Source organism: Balaenoptera acutorostrata, chromosome 11 (genome assembly GCF_949987535.1).
Source record: "Balaenoptera acutorostrata chromosome 11, mBalAcu1.1, whole genome shotgun sequence".
Lineage (NCBI taxonomy): Eukaryota > Metazoa > Chordata > Mammalia > Artiodactyla > Balaenopteridae > Balaenoptera > Balaenoptera acutorostrata.
In genome coordinates this window covers 12,988,585-13,010,712 of record NC_080074.1, presented here as the reverse complement: position 1 = coordinate 13,010,712, position 22,128 = coordinate 12,988,585, and the positions used below count along the sequence as shown (strand labels likewise).

The window sequence follows — 22,128 nt, the reverse complement described above, 5'->3', positions numbered from 1 at the left end:
CTCCCTCTTCCTTCCAGCTCTTTGCCGTGTTCCCCACTGTCTCCGTGACCTCGGGGTCCCCGGCCTACGCTGGGGATTGTGAAGGTGACCACCCCGGAGAAGACTCGCTGCAGTAGGACTGAACCCAGTTTGGCAATAGTGACTCCCTCGACGTGGAGCTGGCGAGGGCTCTGAGCCCATGGGCACGGGGTTCAGCCCCTTCCGGTGTTCCCGACGTGACCTGCCTCCTTGATCCCAGGGTGTTTTGAGGTGACCCACGGAAGTCCCCATGGAGACATAACCCTGCTTGGATAATCCCACATGAGGGTCCACCACTGCTCACCTTCTTGATTCCAGGAGCTTCGGGAAAGGAAGGACGCCACCCTCCACCGGCATAGGCCGCTCTGCCCCCCTTGCAGCTGCCCGCGGAGGGTGCCAAGGCGGGCCTGGCTCTCCATGGGGGGATGGAGAAGAAGAGCTCGGGGTGCTGTGGGGCCCCAAAGAAGCGGGGCCTGTCCTTCTCCATCGAGGAGATCTTAAAGAGGCCGGCTGAGAGGAGCGATGCGGTCAGGCCGGAAGGGGCAGGTGGGCAGGCCACCGGGCAAGCAGCAGCTGCAGACTCCCGGCCGGAGAGACCCCCGCAGGACCAGCCCCAGGGTAAGTGTCTTCTGGCCATTTCTCACCTGCTCCGGGGTCTCCTAGACCCAGCTGCACTCAGGCAGAGAGAAAGCAGCTCCATATCAACAGAAGCGAAGCCTTCAGAATTCAAAGAGATGTTAGGCACTGGGCTGGTAGCCTTAAATACTTTGCTACCCAGCCCGGGACTGGGGCTGTTCCAATTGTGGACCAAGGCTCGGTTCATTGCAGGATGCAGGGACCTGGGGCTTGTTCCTGTAACCAGGCCACAGCTGAGAGTTATCATTTATTTATTCAGCATTTACAGTGTGGTCGGCACTGTCCCGGAGGCTGTGCATGTCTCTTCCTTAACTTCAGTAGAAAAGCATAATTATCATAACTTGACAGATGTGGAAACTCATCTGTAAAGAGAAGAGGTGGGTGATGACCCCAAGTCACAAAGCAGAGGACCCGAGACCCAGCCGCCCCCAAACACCTGCTCGCTCTGTCGTGTTCTTTCCCTCCGTAAGCAGAGTTCAGCCTGCACGGCCTCTAGTGGCTGAAGCTCTGCCCCGGATCTGCCCACCCTGATCACACCCCAAGCCAGTGCCCACCCCAGGGCTTGCCCCCAAATAACAATGACCAGATCCCAGGCCCCTGCTTGAGAGCCAGCTTGAGGAGGGCTGGAGGAGGGCACATACACGCTAAGAGTCAGGAGTCAGCAGTCAGTGTCACCTCTCCCCCGGCCTGCTGAGCCACCTCGGCAAAGTGCCTTTCCACTATGGCCTCAGCTTCATCCTCGGTGAGACGGCTGAGTGACGGAGGAAATGGAGCTGGTGATGCCTCGAGGGTCCACTGGAGTCTGATAGGAGACAAGCCTGGAGTATCTCACAAAAGGGTCCCAGTCCTCTTTCCTTTCCACCCCTTTAATCCAAGGAAAGGAAGCTCAGGGGGGCCCGTGATGTCTTCTCCTACCAAGCATGGAGCTCCAATCCCTCCACCAAGTCACCAAGTCTCCCAGGATGGGGATTGTGCTCAGAGGCGGGCCAAGGGAAAGACCCTGGCAGGCAACACGTCCCCGGGGAGCTGGCAGCTTTCCCAGTAGCTCAGCCTATCAACAGGAAAGGGCCCCAGCTTAACTTTGAAAAGTTCATTAATATCTTCCAGTGAATTGAATGAGCAATGAGCATTCACAGAAACCATTCTTCTAAGGGTCTAACCAGAGTCTCTCCTGCTGCAGCTACATAAAATCCATGTCTGTCCTCTCTGCCGTGGAGAAAGAGAGAGATCTAATTTCCCCCCCCAGAGCAGCTTCCCTTCTCCTAGCCTGACACTGGCTGATGGCAAAAAGGAGGCCGGTCATTCTAAACCTCCCCTGAAGCTGCTGGCATGTTTCATGCCAGCTATCCCGCGGGACCCAGAGGAGACCCCCCAGCAAGTGCTTACGAAAATAGCAGTCATAAGATTGGACGGTACTCCATGGCTCTCATGGCAATCTCACGGCCGTTGTTCTATCCATTTGTCACAACTGTGAGCCCTGCCTTAGAGCTGACGAAATCAAGAAGACAAATCACCTGCAAAAACCGCAGAGTAGGTAGCATTAGAATTGAAGCCTGGTGGTCTGAGACCATCCACTCTAGATTATTCCTGAATGTGGCCTAAATCCATCCGTCTCCCCGCTGGGCTGGAATTCAGCATGTCCAAGACTCGTAAGGGTCGCCGTGCTGGTTTTCAAGATGACTTTGAGGGGCAGGCAGACAAAGATTTTTTTTTTTAACATCTTTATTGGGGTATAATTGCTTTACAATGTTGTGTTAGTTTCTGCTGTATAACAAAGTGAATCAGCTATACATATACATATATCCCCATGTCCCCTCCCTCTTGCGTCTCCCTCCCACCCTCCTTATCCCACCCCTCTAGGTGGTCACAAAGCACCGAGCTGATCTCCCTGTGCTATGTGGCTGCTTCCCACTAGCTATCTATTTCACATTTGGTAGTGTATATATGTCCATGCCACTCTCTCACTTCGTCCCAGCTTACCCTTCCCCCTCCCCATGTCCTCAAGTCCATTCTCTACATCTGCATCTTTATTCCTGTCTACAAAGATTATTTATGTCAATCGTTCTGTAATGCTTTCTACACTAACCTTCTATTTATGACACATGATACCATTTACCCATTTATGGTCATGATGTGAGGTTTTCTTTTAAAATAAATGTATTTATTTAGGTAAAACAAAAAAAAACGTCTGTTTAAATGTGAAGTAAATAATAATGCAGGTGAGATGCCACCTTGTCAGCAACTACAAAGGTAACTTGCACAAACTGCAAAGAGCTGGATTCTGTGAGATGCTAGGCTGGGCGGGGAGGGCAGGAAGTTGGGGTTCCAGAAACCTGGCCTCTAAGACCTGGTCTGGCACCGATGCCCTGGAGGACCTCAGGCAAGCCGCTCCCCTGGCTGGGTCTTCGTTTCCTCATCTGGAACACGAAAGAACAGAGCTAGAACATTCCTAAGGGCCCTCCCCGCTCTGACATGCCATGACCGATTCCACAACAAGCTGCTTGCGCAAAAGCCTCGGTGGTGTCACTCGTGGGCATTTTCCATGGCAGAAGCTTCCTCCCTGCAGAGGGGTGTCCGTGCCAGGCAGGGCAGGACCTACTCACCACCTCCACCTCTCACTGCCCCCCAGAAGGCCCCACCCCCACCAGTGCTGGTGGCCCAGCTGATGCCTCTCCACCTCTGTCCTGTTCCCCACCAAACACACACACACACACACACACACACACACACACACAGATACACACACACACACAGCATGCAGGAGCCCTCAGAGAATGGGCAACAGGAAAGAAGAGGTGCATCCAGGGCCCTCCCCTGACCCAATAATAACAACAGAGGAATAAACTCCTCTTTGTCTCCACTTAAAGGGCTTCACAGAGGGGCTCCTGGAGGTTGACTGGCAAGCATTACCTCCGGATCCCAATACCCTAGGGAGCTCGTGAAGATGCAGCATTCCAGGCCTGGCCCCTAAGACTCTGCCTCTAGTCTAGAGTGGAGCCCAGGAATCTATTCTAGCAAGCTCTCCCAAGTGAGTCTGATGCAGGTGGTCCAAGGACCATTTTTTTGAGGAGGCTGAAGTCCAGAGAGGCAAACTGGCTTGTTCGGTGCTACAGAGCAATACGTGCCAGAGCCGGGGCCAGGTCAGCGATCCAGGCCAAGGCCAGTGCTGGGCCTCCCTCATTTCTCATGGCAGGGACCCAGGTCCCTACCCACAGCTTCCCACTCTCACAGGGACCCTCATAATCTAAGGCTTGGACCTTCCCCAGCCTCAGTGGAAAAATCCAAGAGGGTCTCTCAATTTGAAGGGATGCTAAGCCCAGCTGCCCTCTCACTCCTCCTGAGAGAGGAAAGCCCCCCAGAGTTCGGGGAGCCTCAAAGTCCAGGGAGACCCAGTCAGGAGGAAGTCACTTTGTACTGGAGGATCAGACCCTGGAAAGAAAGAGGTCATCTCTGCACCTGTCCCACTGATGACCCTCTGCAGGGAAATTGCGAGTCCCGGGGGGGAAAGGGGAGAGGAAGATGGGCAAAGAAGGGACCACTTCAGTGGGTAAACCAGTGTGGATCTTCTGGCCTGGGAGGGACACAGATATCTTCCCTTGTCCATTCACGGGCCATTCAGTCCCCCAGTGAATCATTGCTGAGTGCTTACTCTGGGCCAGGCTGCAGGCTGGGGAGGCAAAGGTGAATAAAACCAGAAGTAGTGGCCACCCACCTGGAGCAGAAGTGGGGTCAGCTATGAGAGTCCTGACAACACCACTTTGGGGCGGTGCTGGTTTCTGCCCCTCTTATCTGGTGGGGGTGGCCGGGGGCACCGGGCAATTCTTGAGACTGGAAGAATATCTTCTTGCAGTGGTCAGCAGCTTTTCTACAAAGGGCCACGCGTTAAGTTTTGATAGCTAGATGGTCTCTGTGGCAATTACTCAACTCTACCATCACAGCTGAAAAGGAGACAAGGTATAAATGAACGCGTATGTTTATCTTCCAATAAAACTTTATTTACAATAACAGGCAGACGGCCAGATCTGGCCTCAGGCTGTAGTTCATCAACCCCTAACCCACTGGTGTGACATTCAAAGTCCTTCACAGACTGGCCCTGCTGATCTCCAGGTTCCTCCCCCATCACGGCCTCCTGCCCCTCACCTTCCAGGCACATGGAGCATCTCTCCCACTTCAATCTTTCTTGCCCTTTCAATGCCTCCAGACTTTGCCCTTTAGAAGCCTCTGCGCCCCTCCCCCTTCTTCTTCCTCCTTTTCCTCTTCTTTCCCCCATCCTCTCCCTCTGTCTGAGCTTCCTGTGGCCATTGTACCAAATTACCACGAACTGAATGGCTTAAAACAACAGAAATTTATTATCTTAGAATTTCAGAACCAGAATTCCAAAACCAAGGTGTTGGTAGGGTTGATTCCTTCCAGAGGCCCTGAGGGAAAACCTGCTCGATGGCTCTCTCCCAGCTTCCAGCGGTTGCTGACACCTCCGGGTCTGTGTGGAATCCTCCTCTCCTTTCTCTCATAAGGACACCTGCCATTGGATTTAGGGCCCACCCTAAATCCAGGAGAATCGCATCTCAAGATCCTTAGCCTAATCATATCTGCAAAGACCCTATTTCCACATTAGGTCACATTCACAGGGACCAGGGGTTAGAACTTAGACATTTCTTCGTGAGGGGAACACAGTCCAACCCGCTCCACCTTTCCTCACTTCTTCATCCCCCTCATTTTCCTCTTTCCCCCCTCTCTTCCCTGTCCCCTTCCTCTTTCTTTTCTCTTCCTCCCCCTCCTCTCCCTCCTTCCCCTCCCCTTCCTCCTCAGCCCCCAGCTGCCTAGAACTAAAGGCAGTGGCTCTGCTCTGCTCTGGGCCCTGGGAGAGGGAGCCCTGGCTCAGGGCTGGGGCCAAGCCTTCTTCTCGCTGTTCCTCTTCTTCTCTCACACTCTTCCATGCTGGGGTGATGGTTTCTTATTCCTTATGACTCCTCATAGGTCACTTTCGGTCCCCATATATAGAACTCTCAAAGTTCCTTTTTTCCTTTCTTTTAATCAATGCTTGTTGCTACAGAGGTTTACTCCTCCAAATACTCCTTGTACTGTGGCAGTTGTTAATCATTTTTTTGGCCAGAAATGGCTCTTCTCCCTGTTTACAGGGCCTGGGGCTTTGGATACCTCTAATCTGGGTCCTCTGCATACCTGCACTTGGGCCGGCCTTCTGTATGTATTTTCACAAAGATAAGAGCTAGTTAACTTCTTCCCCAGTTCTCGGCAGGAAGGGTAACTGAATATGGATTCCAGCATTGAATAGAAACAAGTTCTGTGACACTTCCTGTGTCACATCAGGAAACATCCTCTAGCTTCACAGCTTGTGTTGTCTGTCTGTTGCCCTGCATTGTCACAAGTATAGAATGGAAAGGAATAAGGGCAGGAGGGAAGCAAACACACACACACACATACACACACACACACACATACACACACACACACACAACTTCTCAGCGAGGAAAACAGTTAGCACCTTGAAAGCACATGTACTCAGCCCATGGTCCAGTGCCCTGTGCCCAAATCCAAGTACACCGTCTCGAGAGCCACACTGTAACAACACAGAGAAACATACAAACCTGACAAAGTGCTTTGAGAACGCAGAGGAGAGAGCAACAAACTCTGCTTGAAGGAAGGCTTCAGAAGGAGGTGGCATCTGAGATAGCAGTCAGGCAGAGGAGGGGAGAGAGCACGCCAGGCAGAGGGAAGCAGGTGCAGCAGCCCAGAGGAATAAAAAGGAATATTCCTTTTGAGAAACAAAGAAACTCAGGGTGGCTGGAGTTGAGAAATCACGGACCAATGTCGGTGGAGATGAGAGGAATGAGGCAGGCTGAGGTCACGTGTGCCAAGCCAAGCACCTTGGCCTTTATTTATGTCCATCAGCATCTTTAAAACCTATGTTTGGGGAATTTCAGGCTTCCGCTGAGACGCACAGTCAGAGAGACCTTGGATGAATGGGGGACGGAGCAGGCTACACTCTGGTGCCCTCACAAGGTGTCAAGAGAGGAGCCCTCCTGCTATTTGTTTTGTAGCATTCCCGCACAAAATCCTTTAAACAAAGGTACAACTTCTATTTTAAAAAGAAAAAAAAACATATGAAATTGAGAAGTGTGGTAGAGTATGAGGGGGCATATATGCTGAGAGCCGTATATAAAAAATATTATGGGGCTTCCCTGGTGGTGCAGTGGTTGAGAATCTGCCTGCTAATGCAGGGGACACGGGTTCGAGCCCTGGCCTGGGAAGATCCCACATGCCGCAGAGCAACTGGGCCCATGAGCCACAATTACTGAGCCTGCGCGTCTGGAGCCTGTGCTCCGCAACAAGAGAGGCCGCGATAGTGAGAGGCCCACGCACCGCGATGAAGAGTGGCCCCCGCTCGCCGTAACTAGAGAAAGCCCTAGCACAGAAACGAAGACCCAACATAGCAATCAATCAATCAATCAATCAATCTTTAAAAAAAAGAAAAAAGCTCATCTTTCACAAGGAGTAATAAACTTGCCAGGTACCGTGCAAGGCACTGAAGACAAAGACATCTTGGTGAATTAAAGAAAGCTTCTGCTTTAAAAAAATATATATGTATATATATATATTATGAAACGGAGACCATACATGTGGAAAATAACCATCTTCACACTGCTGAGGGGCGGATGGGCACTGACCCAGTCACCCCTGGGAACAGGGCGCAAATCCGTGGCTGGTGAGCTTTCCAATGGTCTCTCAGCTGTTTCTTTTAGCAATTTCTTTATCCTCATCTCTTTCCACTCTAGCTGTATTCTCTGGGTTGTTTTTTATTTATACAAGTATTCCACATTTATTATAGAAAAATTAAAAATACAGATAAACAGAAAGAAGATAAAAGAAAATGTAGCTATAACTCTACCATCTCCTATCCAGTAGTAAGCACCATTAACACTTTGATACATGGATACATAAAGATTGAGAGAGATTTTTTTGTACAAATATGGAGGCTGGTTTCTTGCACACTGAAATTTAGCACTCTTTACTTATCGATTAAAAAAAAATCTGTTGTGTTTCCACATGGAGATTCACAACAGACCTTGGAGAGAAGGAAATCTTTGACTGATTTGGGTTTTGATGGATGAGTAAGAGTTTACTAGGCAAAGGAGGAGGACAGGCTTGCAGATGTAGGGGGTAGAGAGCAAGTCCCTGGAGGATAAAAAGGCATGGCCAATTTGGGGAATCTAGAAGCGATCAGGTAGAGCAGAGATAACGGAAGTGATGATTGGGCAGAAAGCAGGTGACCCTGAAAAGGGGGGAGCCTGAAGAGCTTGAATGCTGGGCCAAGGAGTGTGCCTTGCACGCTGTGGGCACAGGGAACTGTAGAAGTCCAGGACCACACCCGGAGGGAAGAGGCCAGAGCATCTCTGCCCTGGGAGGCACCTCCCTGCACCCCACCTGTCCTGTTCAGGTGTCCTCAGCCTGCAGGAGGGCCCCCAAGGGAGCCTGGATCTCCATCCTGCCGAACCCGCTGCCTTGGGAAGACAAGGACAAGGCCCATTTCCGGAGTCTTAGCCCAGCTGCAAAGCCCCCACGGCCTTAGCTGAGCGGCCAAAGCCAATTAGCAGACCGCAGAGAAGGAGCAATCAGGGGAGGGAGGCATGCACGGAAAAACATCAGTTTATAATTAGGTGGCCTAATCACCTGTGTAAATTGTGTATTTCTTATGATCAATGTGCTAAACGTCTCAGGTTTAATTAAGTTCTGCTGACTCGTTCTCTCTGAAGACCCACTGAAGTGTGACTCACAGCTCCAACAATTAATAACCGGGTGAGAAGCAACTTGACAGGGGCGGCAGTTCCCTGCCCCCTTCCCCATGATGAAGAATCATCCCATGCAATGGGTGCTCCATCCATGAACTGGTACTTCCAGCTTCCTGTTTAATGAGGTTCTTTCTGGTTCCAAAATTCTACCTGCAGAGTCCTGTGTCCTGCCTTCTTCTCTGTTCCATATTCCATTTATGCTGTTCTGCCTTCCCTCACCTGCTTCATCTCTCTCGTCACCTACTGCGGTCTGTAACCCAAGCATCAGGCTTCCTGGCCCCCTCACTCCTTTCCTACAGCAGCCTCCCCCTGCATTTGATGGGAAAACTGAAGTGTTGACCTTCATACTTCCTGAGCCAACCCCTCAGATTCTGCTCTTCCCCATCCTCCCTGCCCTGTGGACCATGGGCAGGTCATTCTGCCCTGAGTCACCACCTGGAGCTCCAGGGCACCATCCTCTCCACTGGACATGCTCCTTCTCCCCAGGCACCAGCAGAGAGATGGGCCTGGGCCAGTCTTCCCTTCCTCTCACTTTCCCTGTACTTCCAGTTTTCCTAACACCATCAAAGTCAGCTCTATGACTGATGGATACTCTCTTTCTTAGACGTATGTGGCAATTAGAGGAAACTGCAACACAAGAAGAAACTTAAAGTGAGACCCAGAATATGACTTTTTCAAGAACCCAATGAGCAAACCTGTAAGGCAGCACTATCCAATAGAACTTTCTCTGATAATGGAAATGTTCTATATCTGTGCTGTCCAATATGGTAGCCACTGGCCACATGTGGCTATTGACCTATGGCTAGTGTGACTAAGGAACTGTATTTTTTATTTTATTTTAACAGCCATAGGTAGATAGTGGCTACCATATTGAACAAGGCAGACCTAAGGAGTTAAACTTTTAACAAGGTCCAGCCTTAGATCCTAACCTTGTTTCCCTAGCTCCAGGTTCAAGTCTATCTGTCTCCCAAAATGGCTCTTCTGGTGGGGTGTCACTAGTCATATTTCAGGGACCCCCACTCACTGGGGGTGATCTCAACTCCAGGACCCCTCTCCCTACCACTCCTTTTTATAGTTCTCCAATTTAGGGATACTCAGTCTCAAATAACATCCCAAGAAGAGTTGTATGGGGACAATCAGTGTTTGACTATTGACACCCCAAGAACCCATGCTCAGTCTTAGGGGAGGGGCTTTGGCCCTTGAGTCCTGCAGGCCGGTCCACTTGGGGCTCAGCCTCCATCTCGCCAACCATGTGAATTTTAGACACCCTTCTTTCTTCACAGGAGAAGTCACTACAGCTGTTGGGCACATACACATATATCCCATAACCATCATTATCATCATCTCTCAAGAATAAACATTTATCCTGAGAATGTATAGTTCAAAGCTAATGAGAATAATATTTTTCTTACTGGCCCATAACTTGCCAAGCAGCCCCTCCCCAATTATTTTGCAGGGTAGGGTTCAGATCTTTTCCTCTTCACCTTATCTCCAAATTATGCCCTTCTGGTCCTACAGGAAATACGGGAAAGCCATATATATCTTAATAGCTGCTCCCTTAATTACACAAATGGAAACTTGAAATAATCATTTTATTAAGGAATCTATACTTAGTCATGAGCCCTTGTTTGCCTAACTTTCCTTCTGGGGAAAAGGGAGGCGATAGCTTATTTCTATTACAATCTACATTCTGTTTCTAATCCTCTGTTCTCCACATTGCTTACTTTCCTGTATTCCGGTTCGGCACCCTACATTTTCTATTCAGTATCCTCTATTCCAAAGCTCTGTATTCCCAGAAGAATCCCAGATCCATGCTGTCCTTGACCTCAGTTTGCCCGTCCAACCTGGAATCCTCCATTCTGTGAAATTTTTTTGCAATTTTCTATAGAACTGCACTGTATCACTAATATCATCTAAAATGCTGACCTCGTGAATGAATGAGTGAATGAATGAGATACTTTCAGCATGGCTTGCCATTTCTCTCTACATCAGTTCTGGCTGGGTTTGGCTCTATCCCTTAAATACACCACCAGCTCTAAACATAGAATAAGTATCTCTTTTTTTAAATTTAAAAAGTAGGGTGGGGGCTTCCCTGGTGGCGCAGTGGTTGAGAATCTGCCTGCCAATGCAGGGGACACGGGTTCGAGCCCTGGTCTGGGAAGATCCCACATGCCGCGGACCAACTAGGCCCGTGAGCCACAATTACTGAGCCTGCGCGTCTGGAGCCTGTGCTCCCAACAAGAGAGGCCGCGATAATGAGAGGCCCGCACACCGCGATGAAGAGTGGCCCCCACTTGCCGCAACTAGAGAAAGCCCTCGCACAGAAACGAAGACCCAACACAGCCAAAAATAAATTAATTAATTAATTAATTTAAAAGGAAAAAAAAAAAGTAGGGTGGACTTGAGGAGGGAAAAGGGGATAGAGAAGGCGAGAAATCAGATCACATCAGCTGGTCCACAATCCAATAGCTTACTCTAGGGGGTAATCATGTTTGAAACCTCACTGTCCGGGACTCCCAGGTAGCTTCCAAGAGTCAGAAAAATGAGTAAAAGTACTTTGAGGGGATAAAAAAATGGACTAACAAAAATGAGGGGTAGTCAGGAGGGGTGAGACCAAAGGCAGACTAGGAAATGCACTTGTTGATTCTCAGAGATGCAGGAGCAATTCAGCCAGGAGAGTTATTCTCAGCAGAAATCTCTCCTCTCTGGCCCTCTCCTTTCGCCCACCAGGCAAGCCCAAGGCCAGGCCTTTTAAGCCATTCAGCCTCCAACTGAAGAGAAAAAGAATTACAGAATGTCAGGGCCTTAGCGATTTGATCATTCAAGCCCTCTCTCCTGCCCCATTTCTACAGATGGGGAGACTGAGGCCCAGAGAGTAAATAAAACATGGCCCAAGCTGTAGACTGGAGCCAGGAACAGAGCTCAGGGCTTCTGACATCCAGCTTCGTGGGTTTTCTACTGTCCAATGATTGCAGGATGGATAATAAGCGCACACACACACAAAAGTTAATTGATCTCTTCAGCTGCTAAACCGTCACAAGTGAAATCCATTTTTCCGTGTGTCTACTCCAGCTCATAGTTTGTGGTGGTTTTACCTCTTTTGGGGGGAAAAAGAAAGTGGACTGAGTGGAAGTAAGGAGACCTCAACAAGAGTTTAGATCCCCACCCCTCCTTTCCAGCTAATTCTGCTCTCTCCTGACCTGTGACATCTGACAGTGCACAAGAGTCCAGACAAATCATTCCGCGTTGTTTCTTGTGACAGTGTCTTACCTGCCGAATGGGTTGAGAACAGAGCCTAAATTTCACCTTTATTCATTTAGAGCAAATACTTATGAAGCTCCCAATAGGTGCCAGTTACTCAGCAAGTCCAATGTATAGTCCCTGCCCTGCAGGAGCTCACAGTGGAGAGAGACACAGAGACACAGAGAGACAGAGAACAGCAGGCTTCTTTCCCCAGAGGGTTTGAGTCTTGCCAATATGCGTGAGGGATGCCAGGACAGGACGTACCTAGATTCACCATCATTTTCTGAGAGCAGACTTTTCTTACAGGAGTGAAAAAGAAATCAGGAGCCATGGTGGTCAACTAGAATGGTAGGAATTGGCCCCAAAAGTGAAGGTGATCTGGGGTGGGGGGTGGGGTGTACCTTTCCTACTATTCCTAAAATTGCATCATGTGGTCTTTGTTGCAAGTCAGACTAGAATTGTAACCCTGGCCTCAGAAGTCCATGGTCAGGGAGACAAACCTGCCCCACCTGGTTTGGTGCTTCCTCCAATGTTCACCGTCCCTTGGTTCCATCAGGAGGTACAGCAAGGCTGGTTGAATCTCCATCCTCCCTACTCTCCTAGCTTCTCTCGCCCTTCTCCAGAGCAGCTTTCCAAATCCCTTCTCCATTCCTCCAGCCTCTAACCCCTCCCACCTCCTTCACTCTCTGCTGATGACCTGAGCTCCCATTGTCCTGTCCTGAACAACACAATGCCGGGTATAGTGAGCACCTCTGACCAGCCTGCCCCGCGGCCCTGCTCCATCAAGCAGCCGCCAAAGCCCTCACTCTTCTTCCTCAGTTTCTCCTCCTGAGAGTCTTTAGATATAAGCTCCAGGCTGCACTCCAGACTTTTCCCCAACCACCCTCTAGCCTTTTTCGCACCTTCTCGACATAAAAGTTCTTCTTTTCCTCCCTGCCTTGACTTCATCCCAACCACTCACACCTCAATCCAATTTAATACAACATATACTTGTTGAAGTTCCTACCCAGTATCAGAGACACTGTATTTAGTGTGTTTGTGGATAACACAAAATTGTTCTTTTTTGCTTGGATTTGACCATCCTAATTCGACCCAAGTGGTCTTCCTGCGGACCTCAATGACGTCCTAAATGCCAAATTCGGGACCACATGCCTCACAAATCCATGTTGGAACAAGGCAAGGTAAATATACATACACACAGGCCAAGGTCAGGGTCTGGCACTATACCTGGTACTTAATAGGTGTTGAATAAACACACTGATTGTTTATTTTTCTTCCCCTTCATCCTCTCTAATTTAAAGTCTGTGATCACTCCTTTCTTTCCAAACCTCTCTTCCCCCACGTTTTCTATGGAATTTTGTGGATCTGAGCTCCCTCTGTCTTAGGTAGGGTTCCCCCAAAAATAGACTGAGAGAGAGATTGGCTGGAGAGATTACATGATGTTATACTGTTAATTTGTTTTAAATCCCTGGGACCACATGAACATGGTCTCTCCAGCTGTCAACTGCAATATTTCCTCCACATCCCAGCAAACCTTTCTGAAGATGTGCAGTTGTTATGTCCTCCAATTCCCCTCCCCTTCTCTCCTCTGCCCACTGCCCCTGAGCCCTTGCTGCCCCTATTCTGTGGGAACTGCTAACGTTAAGGTCCTCATGCAGCCAGGTTCAAGGACCCCCTTTCTGTCCTCATTGCAATTAATCCAGTCACAGCATGCACACAGCTGAGCCTTCTTTCTTAAAAGAGTTTCTTCGCTAGGTGTCTATGTCACTGCACTTGTCGCCTACCACAGAGACCTGTCCTTCTTGGCCTCCCTCATTGATTTCTCCTGGGTCCCTCATTGGCTCCTGAACCTCTAAATGGTGGATGGACCCAGGCTCACTCCTAGACCCTCCACTTTTCTCCTCCTGCCTAAGTGATTTCACCCACTCTCATGAGATCAAAGGCCAAATATACGCTGATGAGTCCCAAATGTGAACCTCAGTCCCGAGATCCCCTTTGAGCTCCAAACGCATAAGCATCTGCCTATTTGATCATTTGCTTTGAATAGCCAACAGGCATCTCAAATTTAACACGTCCAAACTGAGTACCTGATTTCCCGTCTCTCTCTCACAAACACCCACACATACACACACACACACACACAAGGCACGCAGGCCTAGCTTCACGGGCCTATGTGTGACCAGTGTAGTTGCACACGGCCCTGCGCTCAGAAGGAGGCCTGGCACTTGTGGGTTAAAGCTCATGGTCACCCTCTTGAAATTCTTAATGATTTTATGTCTGAATCTGTGTTTCGTAAGCGCAATCCAGTGGAACCACGAAGCACATACCAGGGGCCTGGATCCTCAGCTCAGGCTCAGGGCCCCTCTCACCACCTCCCTGCTTCTCTGGGATGGGCTCTCAGCCACCTGTTTCCCCGCCCCTACCCAGTGACTGCTGCCTCCTCTGTCGTCTGTGTTGGGGGTATTGGGGAGGGAAGGGCACGGATGTGAGGAGGGTCAAGGTCAGGCGCAGGCACCCTGGCACCAAGTTGAAGGGTGGGCCCTGTGCGGGTCCACACTCATGCTATTAGTATCCCTGTGCCCAAGGGAGCAGGGCCTTAAGTAGCAAATAAAAATCCACCCTGACAAGTCAAGAGAGAGAGAGGAAGAAAGGAAAAAGCTTTCTTTCTGAACCCACATTTTCCTTTTGCACTAGGACCCCACCTATGATGCAGTGGCCCTGAGTGGGCATGAGACTAGTCAAGTGTTTGGAAACAGGCTGTCAGGGGCTGACTGCTGTGCTTTTTCTGTAAAGGGCTGGATGGTAATTATTTTAGCTTTTGCAGTCTCTGTTTCGACGACTCAACTCTGCCATATAGAGTCGCCTATGGCTGCCCAAAGCAGCCATAGACAATACATAAACCCATGGGTCAGGCTGTGTTCCAATAAAACTTTATTTCTAAAAACAGACAGTGGACCAGATGTGGCCCCCAAGCTGTGGTTTACCATTCCTTGTTACAGACAAGGGAAATTTGTTTGAAGGCATCTGAGCAGCAGAAAGGACAATCAAAGAAGTTTCTAGAAGGTCATCTTGGCCACACTGTCCAGGATGGATGGGAGAGGGGGGGTCAGCCTAGGAGCAGAGTTTCTAGGAAAGAGAACCTTGTAAAACTCCAAACCTAAGGAGCTAGAGGCCAAGTAGTGGCAACAGGGGTTGAACGGGTAGAACAAGACAGCACAAAAGCTTCACTGAGACCAAGGTCACTAACCCAACTTGGACCCGCTTCCATCCAGAGGAGAGGAAGGGCAAGCGGAGGATCCGAACCACCTTCACCACCGAGCAGCTGCATGAGCTGGAGAAGATCTTCCACTTTACCCACTACCCTGATGTCCACGTCCGCAACCAGCTGGCAGCCAGGATCAACCTCCCAGAAGCTCGGGTACAGGTACAGCCATCCCTGCCCTCGGCCCCCCACCTCAATGCACTTGGGGCCATGGGTAAGATCCCATGTATCCTGCACCCTCTGGGGCTTCCCCATCAAAAATTTTCCATTGGCTTTATCCCACGAGTACAGTTATATTGGCCAAATATCATTTTCCAGGAAATGAGGCCACCATAGTTATAAGATGGTTTCTCACCTTGGGGGATGGACACGGAGGTAGCAGAGATATCTGCTTCCACTCCCTCCTTCTGCACTTGGCTGTAGCTCCAGAACAACGTTCACCACACAGCCTCATTCACAAAATAGGTCTTGACAATCTAGACCAGGGTTCAACAGACTTTTTCTGTAAGGGACAAGATGCTAATTAAGTTAGGCTTTGGGGGGCCATAACGTCACTGTCACTATTCAACTCTACCCTTGTAGCACAAAAGCAGCCGTAGTTTACAGTATGTAACAAATGAGCATGTTCCAATAAAACTGTACTGGTGAACACTAAAATTTGAATTTTGTATCATTTGCATGTGTTACCAAATATTATTCTTGTTTAGATTTTTTTCCCAACCATTTAAAAATTTGTAAACCATTCTTAGCACAAGGGTTGTACAAATACAGGTAGGAGGCCAGAGAAAGCCCAAGGCCCTAGTTTGCCAACCCCTGACCTAGAACACACGGGCATCACTTTGGAGGCAGCACAGAGAGGTGGCAAGGACCCTCCATGGTCAGAGACCTAATCTGTAATCTGTCATTTTTCCCCCCAAGTGTCTATGGCTTCCTCTGTGGTTAGAGATACAGTAGCCCCTTGTCACTCACTAGAGGTATGCCTCACCCTCTGCACATCCCCAGCCCTGCAAGAACCGCTCTAGCAAATCCAATTGTTACATGTTGGCACTCTCTCTAAAACAGTTTTCTAAATCACTCTTAATTTTTTTTTAACAAATATGATGGGGGAACTATACTCAATATCTTTTTTTTTATAATTTCACTTTTAATGAATAAACAAAAAAGCAATCCTTGAAAAACAGAACAATATAAATTTTTTAATTTTATATTGGAGTATATTTGATCTACAATGTTGTGTTAGTTTCTGGTGTACAGCAAAGTGGTTTAGTTATACATAAACATATATCTATTCTTTTTTCAGATTCTTTTCCCATATAGGTTATTACAGAGTATTGAGTAGAGTTCCCTGTGCTACACAGTAGGCCCTTGTTGATTATCTATTTTATACACAGTAGTGTGTATATGTTAATCACAACCTCCTAATTTATCCCTCCCCCATCCACCTTTCAATATCTTATAACCTATAATGGAAGAGAATGTTAAAAAATAATATATATATTTATATGTATACATATAACTGAATCACTTTGCTGTACATCTGAAACTAACACAACATTGTAAATCAACTATATTTCAATAAAAATTTTTTTTAAAAATATGATGGACTCATTCGATTCAAAATCTGCTCCAGGGTCCATGTCAACATTCCACCCTTCATTTCACTGGAACCTACTTTTCTTCTGGTGAACGACCGCCCCTGTCTGGACTTCTCCCCTTTATCTTCCTATCTGAAATCAGTCACCAGCTAGGTGGGTAACATCTGCATCTAGTGTAAAGTCCAGAATTCAGCATCTGCCTCGGCAGAATGACCAAGTGCAGACGGCAGCATGTCATGGACAATCAGGGCACTTGTGAACACAGGGAACCGCCAACATTCAACCAACCTATAGATGCCACGGGGCCCAAAGGGGTTGCAAACCGGTGGCCCACCAGCAGGAAAGAACCCAGATGGGTTTTATCTGAGCTGCACGGTATCTTAAATCTCAGTGCTTTCACATAAAAATCAAGATTTCTGCCTTAGAAGTTGGATGAGGTTGCAGCGCTGGCCTCACATTTCCACATGGTGACTGTTGGCTAAAGCTGAGAAGCTGCCCCCTTTAGCCCCTGTTCACCGCAGACCCCACCACTCCCAGTTACACGGCACCCAGCTTCTTCACCCCCTCCCATGAGCCCACACCCCTGCAGGTACTGGAGGTTGTGATCCCGGGTCCCCTCTCCCAAGGCAGATCAGATCCAAAGAAATCCTGGATGCCACGGAGCTTCCTGAACTGTAAAGGGTTGGTCCCTTGGAAGGCGCCGTCATTATGCATTTTGGGGGGAGGAACTAGATGGAGAAAATCCCTTTTGCTTATCTCCATCCTCTCTCGCCTTCATCTCAGATCTGGTTCCAGAATCAGCGAGCCAAGTGGCGGAAGCAGGAGAAGACCAGCAGCCTTGGGGCTTCGCCGCAGCCCAGCGAGGCCGACTTGGCCCCGCCCACAAACCCGGACGTGGTCGTGAGTGGCTGAGGCGGAGGGCGAGGGGCGGTCGCTGGCGGGAGAGGGGGTGTGGCTGGGGACCTCGGGAGCTCAGTAAAAAGTGCAACGGCAATTCTTTTAGAAAGATAGTGGGCACGGATGCTCGGGAAGTCGCTGCCTCTGTCCCCGTGTCCTCCTCCACTGAGTGACAATCCCACTCCTCTCCCTCCTCCGGGGACCCACGTGTATTACTTATGCAAAAGTTCCCAGTTTATGGAGCAGGATCACAGAGTAAAGGGCGGTGCGTGGAGGTCGAGCCCACTGGCTGGGGAGTCAGGCTGCCCCGGTTCGAATCCCAGCTCTGCGCTTAGCAGCAGTGTGGCCTGGAAGAGTCACTGTGCCCCTCAGAGGACAGTCATAGATTTGATGAGGATAAAACGACCGCTCATCACCTAGGAAATGCTCCCTAAGGATTAGCTGTCCACTGAGTCAACACAGATTTGGAATGTGTACCAGATACCAAACAGAGGGGCGGCAGCAGTACACAGAATAGACACTCCTATGGGTAACGGTTTGTACAAAGCCATGAGTGACCCTATGAGGTAAGATTTTTAATTTATCCATTTTTTGCTAATGCAGAAACTCGACTCTGAGAAGCAAAGTGACTTTTCCACAACAAACAGTTGCTGTAAATGCCGGGATGGGGACGAGGTTTCGGGCCCCCCTGGGCACACACTCCTCCCCAAGTTGGTCCCCCTACACACTCCGAGCTGCCCGAGACTAACAGGGAAAGTTTGGGAAGCTGAGGGACAGCCCAGGGTAAAGCTCAGGGCTCACTTCTCTCTCTCCTGGCCTCTCCTTGTGACAGGGCCCCATGCTGCTGCCCCCTGCACGGCCCAGGCTGGCTCCTCCCATAGGTTGGTATCCACCGGCTCAAGGTCAGCTGGCCTCTGCCTGGCTCCCCGCCCGGATCGCCCTCCTCCCATGCCACCCATGGGAGACACAGCCTCTCCCGGGCCCTCTCATCATGCAGCAGACCTGCATCCCTGCACTTTGCTTTTTTTGCACCTCCGCACCCCAAATGGGGCAACATCTGTGCCACTTCCACACAGGGACCAGACATCCTCTCCTTAGTGGAGCTGCTCTCTTCTCCAGGTGAAGACAGGTGGCGGGAAGGTGCCCAGGTCTCTGGGGGAATCAATCTCACGATCCAAAGACAACCCACAGCCCAGGAAGCCACCCTGAGCTTGTCCCTTGGAAGGTCGCATCGGACTCAGCAGCAAGGTGGCCAATAAAGGAAGCTCTCATCTGTCCTGGCCAGTGTCACCCTCCTGCTTCAGGCGACAGACACTGTGTGAGGTCTCAGGATGATCTCTGGAAGGAAGAGGTCGTCCTTTTGCACCTGTGCTTCCTCTAATTTGCTGTGTGACCTCCAGCCAGTCACTCACCCCCCCTGGGCCTCATTTGTAACACAAGCAGTTGGACAAGGTGACTTCTGAGGGTCCTTCTGGCCCTTACTTTGGTGAGATGAACTATGGTGAGAACAGAGGCACAGAGGAGAGGAAGGAGAGGTTTGTTCATTCATTCATAAGCGCTCACCTACTGAGCGCTTCATAAATGGAACTGGATATTGACATGAACAGCTGAGGCTCTGTGCCCTGAAGCTCAGTCCAGGTTGGTGGAAGGAATGGTACTGACCTCCCCGTACAAGCAGAACATTCGCTCAATGACCTTGCAAGAGGCCCATGTCTAACACATTCTGTTTGGCTTTGATATGAATGTCCTAAAGAGGGAAGGAAATATAGAAACATTTCTTTAAAAATTTAAACAGAATTTAGTGTCTTTGGTTATTCTGCTGGCTTGGGGAGGGATGTTGTCATTTCTGGTTTGAATGAAGGGTAAGAGAGTAAGCTCTTTTCAGAGTTTAACTTCCCAGGATTTGTGCAAGGGGCCTAGTTAGAAGGCCAGCCTCACTGTGCTGAAAAGCCTAAGAAACAGGGAGGGAGAGAGAAACTGGGGTGATTAACTTTTATGGGCTGGGTAATTTCATAGGCTAATGAGTGGAAGGATTATTCCAACTACTTTGGAGAGGGGGTGGGGATTTCCAGGAATTGGGCCACTGCCCACTTTTTGGCCTTCTATGTAATGGCACTGGTGAGAGTCTCATTTAGCATATGCTAATGTATTACAGTGAGCGTATAATGAGGCTCAAGGTCTACTGGAAGTCGAATCTTCCACCACTTTGGACCTATTTGGTTCTAACCAGTTTATGTCCTATCCTCAACGGCTATCTCATTCTTTTAAAGGTTGTGCCCTGTCCCCTTCCCCCCTGGTTTCAGTATGATCATATAAATATAAAATGAACAAGTGCCAACGTTTTATCTAACTCACTAATTAATGGGGGAACCAGTAAGACATCGTAACAGTTCAAAGGAGAATTCAAAGAACAGACACAAGCAGAGGCAATCAGGAATGCTGAAATGAATTACAAACGGAGACAAAAAGGGTCAATGGCCATAGGGGAGTAATCAAAGGCATCTCCACCAGGCACAATTCATTTGCATTTCTATAGACAAGTATCATTTGCATTAGTACCAGTTTCCAACAATTATAAAGAGTGGAAAAATAGCTCACAGACAATAAAAGGGGCAGAAATTCTGGAAGAGTGCGCTAGACAGAACAATCTTTTTATGCCTATTTCAAAGTCTTTCACAATTTTTCCTGACCTAAAAGTTACTTAATCTCTCTGGGGATACCAGGACCTGCCTCAGAAGTTAGCTATGAGATTATATTAGATGATATAGCCAAGTGTTTTGTACTTGTAAAACACCATGATGTTAGGAAATGATTATTTATTGCCTTTCAAACTCCTCTAGAACTCAAGTTTAAAAGTCTACATCTAGAAAGTGTTTAGAAATACAGTAACATTTCTTTAATATTCATTGAACTTTGATGGTTCAGTTTTTTAAAAAGGCTAAACAAGACACAAAATGGGCAAAGAGCAGAAATAAGAGATTCGCAGGAAAAACATATAAATAAATACTAAACATACAAAAATAGTCTCAACCTCATCCATCATTTTAAAATGTAAGTAAAACAGTAATGCAATACATTTTTTTTTTACCTTTCAGGCTGGCAAATATTTCAGTGTTGCTAAGGGCTTGATGAAAGTCACTCTCATATAGAAGGAAGTATAAATTAATAAATTATTTTGGACGATAACTTCACAACTACTAATATTCAAAATGCACATCTCTTTGACTCCGTAATTGTTTTTGCAAGAACTTATCTGATAAATACACATGGATATAAATACTGTCTATAAGAATGTTCACCAAGGCTTTGTGACAGCAAACCCTGGAAACCACCAAAATAAGACACTGGTTGAGACGACTGATTATAGGATATTCATCCAGCTGTTAAAAATAATGAGAGAGACTGAAATATACCTCATGGGAAACTGTCATTAGACACATCACTGAATGGAAAAGGCATGTTTCAGAACAATATCATGGTCTCATCTGAGTAAGAAAAAGATCAGATATCCTGATATTTAAACACATCATCAAAATGTGATGGTTTCTGCACCATAATAAATCCCACCAAAACTTAGTTGCTTGAAATAATGATTTCTTTGGCTCAGGCTTGACCGGGCTTCTGGTCTAGTCGGTGCTGACTTAGCTGATCTTGGCTGGGCTTGCTGGTGTGTCTGTGGTCAGCTAGTCGGTCAGTGGCCACTGGGGGAATCCCAGGTGGCCTCACTCACAGACAGGCCTGGGTTTGGCAGGCTGTTAGCTGAGGCCACAGGGTGACTGGGCCTCACTAGGCTTCCTCGTAGTGTGGTCACAGGATTCCAAGAGCACAAAGGCAGGAGGTACAAGGGCTCTTGAGGCTTGGCCTGAGAATTCACTTCTCACTTCCACTGCATCCGTTGGTGAAAGCAAGTCATAAGGCCAGCCCAGATTCAAGGGGTGGGAAAACAGTCCTCCTCTTGTCAGGAAGAGCTACAGAGTGCATGCCATGTCTACCGTCCACCATAACGCCCAAATGAATTTCTCATCTAGACTTCCTCCTTGAATGCTCCTGACACCTCCACTTGACTGTCTAATGTCATCTTGAGGCGGGAGATAGGTGAGCCCCCGGGGCAAACAGTTGGAGTTCATTCTCTGTGGACCGATACTCCAAGACGAAAACAGCCAGACAATCGATGGAGGAGGCTGGGCCCTGCCCAGATAGAAGATAAGAGACCACATATCCCTCATTCTCGAAGTCAGGAGACCTCCCCGACTACACATGCGCAGAAAAGCTCCTTGGAGGTCAAAAGGGAGGGGGCGCCACCCCATAGTAAGTGCTGTTAACTACCCATAGGCCTCTTCAGTAGACTCCATCTTGGCTAAGAGATGGGCACACACACGGGAGGATCCTGAGATGTACCAAACACGGACTCTGAACCAGGCAAACTGAAATGATTGGCCAAAGAAAACCCAGAAGAAATGCCCCAAATAAGTGATTTAAACTACCACGAGAGCGTGACTCTCCCCCTCTCTGAGCCTGCCCGTGTGTCTGTCCCCACGTACTGTACTCTGTTTTCTTCTAATAAACACTTTACTTGTTTCACTACTTTCCATCTTTGTGGGGATTCTTTTCTGCAAAGCCGACGGGCCAGGGCCTTGTCACTGGCCACTGGTCGAGTGGCCAGCATTTG

The 22,128-nt window shown here is 48.6% G+C and overlaps 1 protein-coding gene across 1 annotated transcript; it reads left to right on the top strand.

Annotated features, from left to right (window-relative positions):
• The first annotated feature begins 331 nt into the window (after positions 1-331).
• Positions 332-18,718, top strand: ISX (intestine specific homeobox). Its single transcript, XM_007166087.2, is given in 5 exon segments — positions 332-636; positions 14,978-15,129; positions 17,346-17,462; positions 18,292-18,480; positions 18,482-18,718. Coding segments are annotated over 5 exon segments (888 nt in total). The 5' UTR covers positions 332-443.
• Positions 18,719-22,128: the final 3,410 nt, after the last annotated feature.